Here is an 8,648-nt window from a genome sequence, read left to right on the forward strand (position 1 = left end):
TGACCCAGCCGGGGCGGAAGGCGCGGAGGCGGGCAGTGAGTTTGGTCACATGTGGCCTTGAAGAGCTCCCTCAGGGCTCTTTAGTTCGGATGGACCTAGCCTGAAAGAGATCATAGCAGTTGCTTTATTTTAATTGCCTTTGCAACATGAAAGCCTTGCATCCAACTTGGCAATGCTGATGCCGGGTAAGCCCCCACGATTTCCTTGCACACGCCTTTCCGGGGCCTGAGGAATCGAGCCAGCCCCATAGAGGAAGGAGCCCCGCAAAGCGAGCACAGCTTCGTCTGCTGGAGTTTGCTCCTTTCTCAGGCAGTCCGTCCATTTCAAGCCAAGTCTCTCTCTCTCCCCTCGGGTTTCTGGGGACAGTGCACTGGCACTTCTTCTCAGCTATTTGACAGTGTTGTTTCCACACTAGGACTGGTATCACCCCGTCCTGCACGAGCCCTTCCTGCAAGCATGGGCCCCACCCCAGGGAAGGACCGTACAGTACCAGCCAGCTCGCAGCCCAAGGCAGACCCCAGGACCCCTGCTCCTAGGCCCTCCCCAGTGGGCACTTGCAGGCCGACTCCCAGGGCTGGGGGCTAGGGCCCAGGGAGCTCAAGAGACTTCTTTGAGGCCCTGCACCTGGCCACGGCCAGGATGAGAGGCAAGGCCCACCCCCCGAAAGGCCGGGGACCCACTGTACCTGGGTCACCTCAGTGCCACGGCTTGTTGACATCGGCAGCGTGAGTCTGGACCCTCCCAGTCCTGGGCACAGATGCACGCACACAGGATGGGAGGTGACCTTCGCGAAAGTTGCCAGCCGCTAGCATGTCTGACTTGCTCACATACACAGAGCCCTGCCTTTGGTTTGGGGTCCAGTCCCTCAGTGGGAGGGCCAGCTCTGGAGTTCAAGTTTCTTAATTCCTTGGTGAGGAAAGGGAACCTTCCTCTTCAACTGTGGGTATGTCGCCCCACACCTCTTTGTGTCGCTTTCAAGTCACGATTCACCCTCATGCCTGCAGGGATGGTTTGGGACCTGGCAACCCCAAAGTACTTGGAAAGCAGTTCCCCTGGCTCTCCCCAGCTGCTCTGCTCGGAGTTTGCCATAAACCCAGAGTTTGAATGCCAGGAGAGCGGAAAGTCCCCTCCCTCCCACAGAAGGTTCTGGATTAGTGGCTGGCACAGAGACAGGCATGTCCATCAAGCATGTGGCGGGCAGGGGGTGGGCGGGAGGGCTTTGCAGGAGCAGCAGTGAGACAGAAGTGGAGGGCGGAAAGCATGAGGACCCCTCCCCATCTGGGGCCTGCTTGTCCCACAGCACAGAGGAGAAAAGGCCAGAAGGTTGTCGAACGCAGTTTCTGTTGTTACTGTTGTCATCATCGTTCTGGAGCCTTTGCTTTTGTTTTTCTCTTCTCTTCTTTTCTTTTCATTCCCTTTGTGCATTTCTTTAATGGGGCGGGTGCTCCCTCAGGCCTCCCCTTGCCTCCCAGTGTTCGCATCCCTACTCTGCCCCCATCACCCCCTGCATTGCAAACTTGAGCGATTGAAGGTCAAAACAAAAGCGGAGTCCGTCCACTTTGCCCCACTTTCAGCCTTGACCTTCAGCCCCTCTGCTCGCACCCCAAGCATCCATCAGTAGCACAGTGCTGTTGCAGAGTCTGACATAAGCATCCCTTCTGCTTTGGCTCTATGTGGCTGGCGTGGCGCTGTGAGTTTGGGCCATCACCCGCCCTGTCCCCACTAGTGGAGCTCACGGTTCAGGTGAAGGCAGGCCAGCACTCACATGTCGGGGCGGGCGGCGGACAGCAAGGAACAAACAGAGAAGTAAGCTTATGCTAAGTGTCCGGGACAGCTTCTAGAAGGATGTATGTGTGAGCCGGGTTCTGAGTAAAGAGAAAATCAGCCAGCACAGGACAGTCTGGCAGAACAGTCTAGGCAGGCGAAAGGGCAGGTGTAACGTTGCTGGAGAAGACTTTCGGCAGGGTTGCCCACTCACTGAGCCCTTGCTGGGTGCAGGCGCTGTGCTGGGTGCTGGGAGCTGGGGAGCTCGTGAATCAGACGGAGCCCTGTCTTCAGGGGGCTACGGCAAGGAGACGGAGGGGGAGGGGGAGCCTTGAGGCTCAGTGGGGAAGAGCTCGTGCACAGGCCCTGAGGCAGGGGTGTGCCAGTGTTCTTCACGGAAGAGCCAAGAAGCTGAGGCTGGAAAAGCAGGATGAGAAAGAAAGCGGCCCGAGGCAGGCCCTGACTTTGCAGGAGGTGCGGCTACAGAAGGGTTTAGACCAGTGGAGGCTGTGACTTGTTCGGGCTCTTATTTGAAAAGATTGCTTGGGCTGCCATGCAGAGAATAGACGGTAGAGGTCAAGGGCACTGGCAGGAAGACCAGGGAGGAGGCGTGGGGCGGGTGAAGCTAAAGTAGCAGCCGGAGCCCACAGTCTGGAGATAAGGACGCGGCACTCATTAGAAGACAGATGGGACTTAGGGCCACGGCAGATTCGAGCACCTGGGAAGTGTGCTGGTGTAGATGAAGAGAAAAGGTCCCAAGATGAGCCCTGGGGCCCCCAGATGTGAGGGGGGTGGGGGCAGACGGAGACCCTGCACAGCCGTACCCAGCCAGGAGGCGGGGATGTGGCATGGGGAGTGCTGGGTGCCCCGCTGGGGAGGTACCTGGGGAGCAGGGGGTGAGGCGAGAAGCGGCCATTGCCAGCATCTAGAGGGGACCGCGGCGCCACGACAGGGTCTCTTTTAAGAGAGACAAATGAGTATGCTAGTCGAGGGAGGAGGCAACATCCGTGAGTGGGTGCAGGGCCCGGGGCGGGGTACCCAGGCAGTGCGGGAGCAAGCCGGCTGGCTCTCGGAGGTCCGGAAATTGGCGGGGGGCGGGGTCTCGGTTGGGGTGAGACAGGAAGGTGGAGAGCCCTCCAGCCCCAGCCCGACCTGATCCTCCTCGGCCTTCCCAGGCACCTTGGCTGTAGCCCTAGGAGTCAAGTTTCCTGGAAAGTGCTTTCACGTCTTTTACTTTCAGATTAGCCCTCAGCAAAGTGGAGTTTCGGGGGGTTCAGTTCAGTGAATTCCCACACTGCACGGAGTGGACCCAGAGCAGCTCCTTCACCTGCTGTGAGGCTCGGAGTCCCGACACCGGCCAGGCTGGGAGGGCAGGGCCTGACTCAATAGTCGGAGAGGAGGGAGGCTGCAAGGCACCCCGGGGATGTCAGCCACACAGGCAAGAGCCAGGGAGAGATCAAGAGACCAGGCAGTCGGAGTCTCCGCCCTTGGGGGCTTGAGTCCCAAGGGGCCCCCAGGGCCCTGCAGGTGTAGCAACAGCAGTGGAGGTAGAGGGGCCTCCGCCGTGAAGGGGTTGGGGGACTGGGGGCCATGGGGCATGCTGCTGTAGGACGCTGGGGTCGGGGGTCGGGGGTCGAGGTGCCTCTGTGGTTTCGAAGGAGCCCGGCACTAGAACCGGAAGACCAGGGCTGACGGGGCCAAGGCCGAGGGCCCTCCTGAGCGTCCTTCAGTCCGGTAGAGCCCTCGGCCATCCCGGGGGAGGTGGAGCAGTGCATGCTGGGAAGGGGTGCACGCTGGCCGCAGCCATAGGCGGAGGTGGTTCAAAGGGGAGATATGGTGTCACTGCAGCGTGTGGGCTGTCGGTGGCACTGACAGCCTTGAGGGTGGCAAGGTCCCCTTGGGAGTGGTAGAGATGGAGAGGCGACCTGATGGTCCCAGGTCGGGAGAGTAGCCTGAGGCGGCCTGAGGGGAAGGGCACCGCTTCCGCTCGGCCGTGGTCGCTCTTGGTGAGCGGTCCTGAAGTCGGCTGTGGCGATGTGGCCAAGCCCCCGTGGGTGAGCTCGGGTCTCTAGGGCAGGCCTCTCTTCGACACTGCTGGCTGTCACCAAACCAGTGTCCCAGGAAGTGACTGTGTTCTTCAGCGTTGGGTGGCCTGAAGACACCCCATCGTAACACCAATACCGGTGACTTGTTAACCGCCCAGGATGGGAATGCGGGGAAGTGGGACCTGTAGGAAGGCCAGAAGAGACTCGGGAGGCCAGGAGCCCCAAGAGCCCCAACCGTGAGTTTGGCCAGCGGCCCCGGCACCCCCCGTTGGTGATTGAGTGACTGCTCGAGGCCGCACTCTGTTGATAGGCCGCAAACAAGGCTAGCGACAAGACAGTCATTAAAGTGAGTCTGGTTATACCTGGGAGGAGCACCCTGAAGGAACATTCCAGAGCCGCAGAAGCTGAAGAGGGAAGGGCTGGCTGCCCTTTTTGGGCAGAGACGATGGAGTTCAGCCAGGTGCAGGGAGACCTGGGATGGGTCTCAGCAGGGCTCTGGCCTGATCACTTGACCCAGATCCAAATGAGGGGAGGAGCTCAGCTGGAGGAAAGAGTGTAGCCCAGGTCATCAGATCATTGCAGGAAAACTTACCACAAAGGCCCCCAGGGTCAAGGGCAGTGGGATCCAGCTTACTCTCCTTTCTCTACCACCGCCAGGTAGCCGCAATAAACGTCCCGGTAGCTCTCCCATAGTTCTGGCACCAGGAAAGGCCCAAATAATGAGTCCACATCTGCCGTGACTCCAAAAACTGAATTCTGTTTCTTTCCATTAAAAACGTCAAATGATGCTCACCTCAATTTCTGTGTTAGCCCTTTCTCAGGAGCCAGTCTGGGGGAACTAAGGAACTGAGTGCAAATAGTTGGCCATCTGTAATCCAAAAGATGTGACTTCACCAAATTCGAAGAAAATCCTAACCAGACTTAAGATCTGGAGTTAGAGAATTCCAATTTTACGGAGCTCTTTGGCTGATTATTTTTGCACTCAAATGACTGAGATTCAACTAGTTTAAATTGATTTCAATTGTGCTTGGCCAAGCAGTGACAGTCCTGGGTTCCAGACGCTGGAGGGTTGAAGGAGACTCATTGTCAGCGGTGTGATTCATGGTCTAAACTAGGGGGCAGCAAACTTCTCCTATAAAGGGCCTTAGAGTAATTATTTTTACTTTGCAAGCCAGGTCTCTGTCGCCACTACCCAACTCTGTCCTCTGATCTCAAAGACCCCCACGAACCATGCAGAAATGAATATCCTCACAGAGCTGCTGCCTAGAACCTTTGACCTGGAAATGATGTTACAACCGATGTTGTGTCCAGCCACTCACATAGGAAGGAGCTGGCTTCCCCATCTCAGCACGAGGCCAGCTGGCTCACGCGGGGCCCTGCAGAGGCCTTCCCTCTGCCCGACAGAGGTCGACTCTGGCTTCTAGAACCCAGAGGGAGCCCAGGGTGGGCGGCCAGGGAGGGAACAAAGAGAGGCAGCAGCTCTGTGAGGATATTTGAGCACGCATGTAAGTGCAGGTGGGACTGAAGAGACGACAGGGTAATTCTGGGAGCACGAGCCTGTAGGAGGCGGCTGAGCCCAGCTGGGGCCGGGGGCCACGGTAGCCAGGGATCAGGGCGTTGTGGGATGTGCTTCCCTGCGGGGAGTTATGCTGATCTGGGGTCTGCAAATGCCAGTGGAGCAGCCAGGAACAAGGGCAGGAGACGCACAGGCAGAAGTCCTTGAAGGGAAATGACCACCCAATCAGCCACAGGCCAGGAGGGTTGTAAGGAGGCTTGAGGAACCATCTCGGTGGGTCAGGGCCTCCCAGCAGGATAGGCTTGGTGGGTGCAAATTCAAAGCGGGGCCATTTTCAGTCTTGGATGCCTCCAGATGGGAGACGGGCAGGCTCTCGCGCCTGGAGCTCGGAGGAGACGCCGGGGCCACGGTCTCTGATTGTAGCCAGATGAGTCCCCGGCGAGGAGGTGGGCCTGGGCGTCTGAATAGAGGGGAGGAGGACCGGTGCCAGGCCGGGGCTCTCGGGCACCATGGGACAGAGGAAGGAGAAGTGGAGGAGACAGGGCCAGAGCAGTCAGGGAGGTAGGAGGAGGGTCACGCGGTGGCAATGTCAGGGAAACCAGGAGGGCTTTCCAGGAAGCGGGGCAGTCAGCTGTGTTGAGTGGCCCCGAGATGGAGACACAACAGTAGCCAGTGCGCTTAGCAGCAGGAAGACTGATGGCCACGTGGGTCCGGGCACGGTTCGTGCTGGTTACAGTTACGAGAGCTGGCGGGAGAGAGGAAGAGATCTATAGAGAAGCTGGGGAGGGTGACCCATTTGAGGAAGGCTGGCAATGTGACCATAGGCTGGGGACTTTCTCTTACCAGAAAGTTCTTGAGACTTTCTGGTGAGAGAAAGTGGGGAGTCTCCTCTCTACCATTCTCCCCTTTTCGAATCATCTTTTTGTTCTACCAAGTTGGAATTCAGATTTGGCAGAGGGCCCGGGGGCCACCTAAGCCGGTCCTGCCCGCTCCTGGAGCTGGGAAAGGGGGTTAACAGCTAAGAGTCCCAGGCATTTGCCACTCGTGAGTTCCAAAATATGTGCACAGGTCAGCCTAGAGAAAGCTACCGCCCTTCGTCCCGCATATGGATCAGTTGATGAGACATAGCCCCAAACCTGAACACCCTTACCGCAACCACACAGAGCTGCCCGTTGTTGCATTCCAATGGATGGCTATTTGTCAGCAGTGACCTTGTGCTATTGGTGTGGGTGGAATTTGCCAGCATTAGCCAGCCATTGACTATCTCCTTCCCTCCTTCCTTCCTTCCTTCCTTCCTTCCTTCCTTCCTTCCTTCCCTCCTTCCTTCCTCTCCTCCTTCCTTCCCTCCTTCTCTCCCTCCTTCCTTCCCTCCTTCTTTCCCTCCTTCCTTCCTTCCCTCCTTCCTTCCTCCCCTCCTCCTTTCCTTCCATCCTTCCTCCCTTCCCTGTCTTCCTGCTCCCCCCTCGCGCCCCTGTCCTTGCACCTTCCACTCCAGATCCGGGTGGTGAAAGCGTTCCGTAGCTCGCTCTATGAAGGCCTGGAGAAACCGGAATCCAAGACCTCCATTCATAACTTCATGGCGACGCCCGAGTTTCTGATCAATGACTACACCCACAACATCCCACTCATCGATGACACGGACGTGGACGAGAACGAGGAGCGCCTGCGGGCCCCCCCGCCCCCGTCCCCCAACCAGAACAACAACGCCATAGACAGCGGCATCTACCTGACCACGCACGGCACCAAGTCAGCTACCTCGTCAGTGTTTTCTTCCAGACCTGGGAGCCCGCTCCACAGCGTGGAGACGTCCCTCTAGGGGACCCGCTCTCAGCACGCGCACACCACACGCACGCGCGCTCGGGCGGGATGGCGCAGGCCTGCAAGGAGGATGGTGCCCCGACGGCGCTTGCGGGAAGCCGATCCATCCAAGGCTTCCTACCCGGGACTGAAGACGAAGAGGGAGAAACGAGAGAGTGACAAGAGCTGTGTTTCCCTTTTTTCTATCGAGGCATTTTTTTTTTAACGGACACTACAACTCCGCCAGACGGGTCGCCGTCTGGGCTGTGTGGTGGGGCAGGGGCCAGTTCGCTGGGAGCTCGGCGGCACCCTAGGGAGAGCCCTGCAGGGCCTGGAAGGATGCCCAGCCCGGACCGCCCACCGCCGGGAGCTGCCTGCGGGTGTACCAGCGCCACCAAGCGCCCGTTCCCCGGGACACATGTGCAGTCCGTACGTGTGTGCGTGTGCATAGATATGAGCGTGCGTATAGACATATACGTACCTATATGACCAGATGCATATTTAAAGAATAAGGAGCTATTTATCAGCATGAATTTCCATTCCTCTTATCGGGTGTTTTCATTTTGAAATCTCATTATTTATTGTGGCAGGTTTTTTTTTTTCAGGGAACTAGACTGCAAGAATATCTTTTTGGTGGCTTGCCCCTCCCTCGCTGCCCCCCACTTTCCGCCCAGCCTCCGTTCTCCATCCCAGCCCTTCCTCCCCCGCACAGTTCCCGAGGATGTTGCACTTTGAGACCCCTGCCTATAGAGGAAAACAAAACAAAACAAAACAAAACCCTTGCAATGGAATTTTTTATTTAAAAGGAAAATACCAAAGTATTGATGAGAAAGATCCCCTCCAGGGGCTGGAAAGGGGACTTTTGCTTTCGGTTTCGACTGGTTTCAACTCCAAGTCCTGGATTCTGGCTGGTGGGCTTTCTTTGTCCGCACCCCTACGTCAACAGCATGAAGCACCACCCCCTGCCTCGCCGATGCCTTGGGAGAACCCAGAATTCCTGGAGCGGCCCCAGGAGAGCCAGGGCCAGAGGTGGGGGGTGGGGCGAGCAGCAAGAGTGAGGCCAAAAGCGGCAGAGGAAGAGGTACCGTCAAAACCCAAGAGGAGCTGAAATGACCGCAACCGAGAAGTTGTACCGGGGTGTCTGTCGAGTGGCTGGAGCAAGTTCTCGGTCATCGCCCGCCAAAGCACTCTTCCGACCCGGGTCTTCTCCTTCAAGGACAACTGTGACCCACAAAGGCAGCCACCTACAGTGACGTGGGGGAAGCTCTCTCTCACGGGCGGGGAAGGCTGAGGAGGCCAGCCTCGCCAGGCCGGCTGAGCACCCCGTCTGCACGTGGGAGAGCTGGGCCTGGGCTCCCCAGACGGTTCCCTCGGGAGCCTCTCCTTGCAGTGCGGGCACGCCTTGTGCCAAGCCTCAGTTTCCCCCTGAACGCGCACTGAGCAGAACAAGCAGAGGTCCCTTTACCTTCTGAGTTCACGTGTCTCGTGTTTTGCAGAGAGGCAGTTCAGGGGCCTGTGCCTACCAC

The 8,648-nt window shown here is 58.0% G+C and overlaps 1 protein-coding gene across 3 annotated transcripts in view; it reads left to right on the forward strand.

Annotated features, from left to right (window-relative positions):
• ATP2B3 (ATPase plasma membrane Ca2+ transporting 3) overlaps window positions 1-8,353 on the forward strand; it is a 60,764-nt gene extending 52,411 nt beyond the window's left edge. For 2 of the 3 annotated variants that reach the window (XM_045473148.1, XM_045473149.1), the window contains one exon: window positions 6,821-8,353. In XM_045473148.1, coding sequence (XP_045329104.1) covers window positions 6,821-7,141 — 321 coding nt within the window. In that variant the 3' untranslated portion in view covers window positions 7,142-8,353. The remainder of the gene's footprint in view (window positions 1-6,820) is intronic. The other variant, XM_045473150.1, reaches the window with a different exon arrangement.
• The last annotated feature ends 295 nt before the right edge of the window (window positions 8,354-8,648 follow it).

Source organism: Leopardus geoffroyi, chromosome X (assembly GCF_018350155.1).
Source record: "Leopardus geoffroyi isolate Oge1 chromosome X, O.geoffroyi_Oge1_pat1.0, whole genome shotgun sequence".
NCBI classification, from domain to species: Eukaryota; Metazoa; Chordata; class Mammalia; order Carnivora; family Felidae; genus Leopardus; species Leopardus geoffroyi.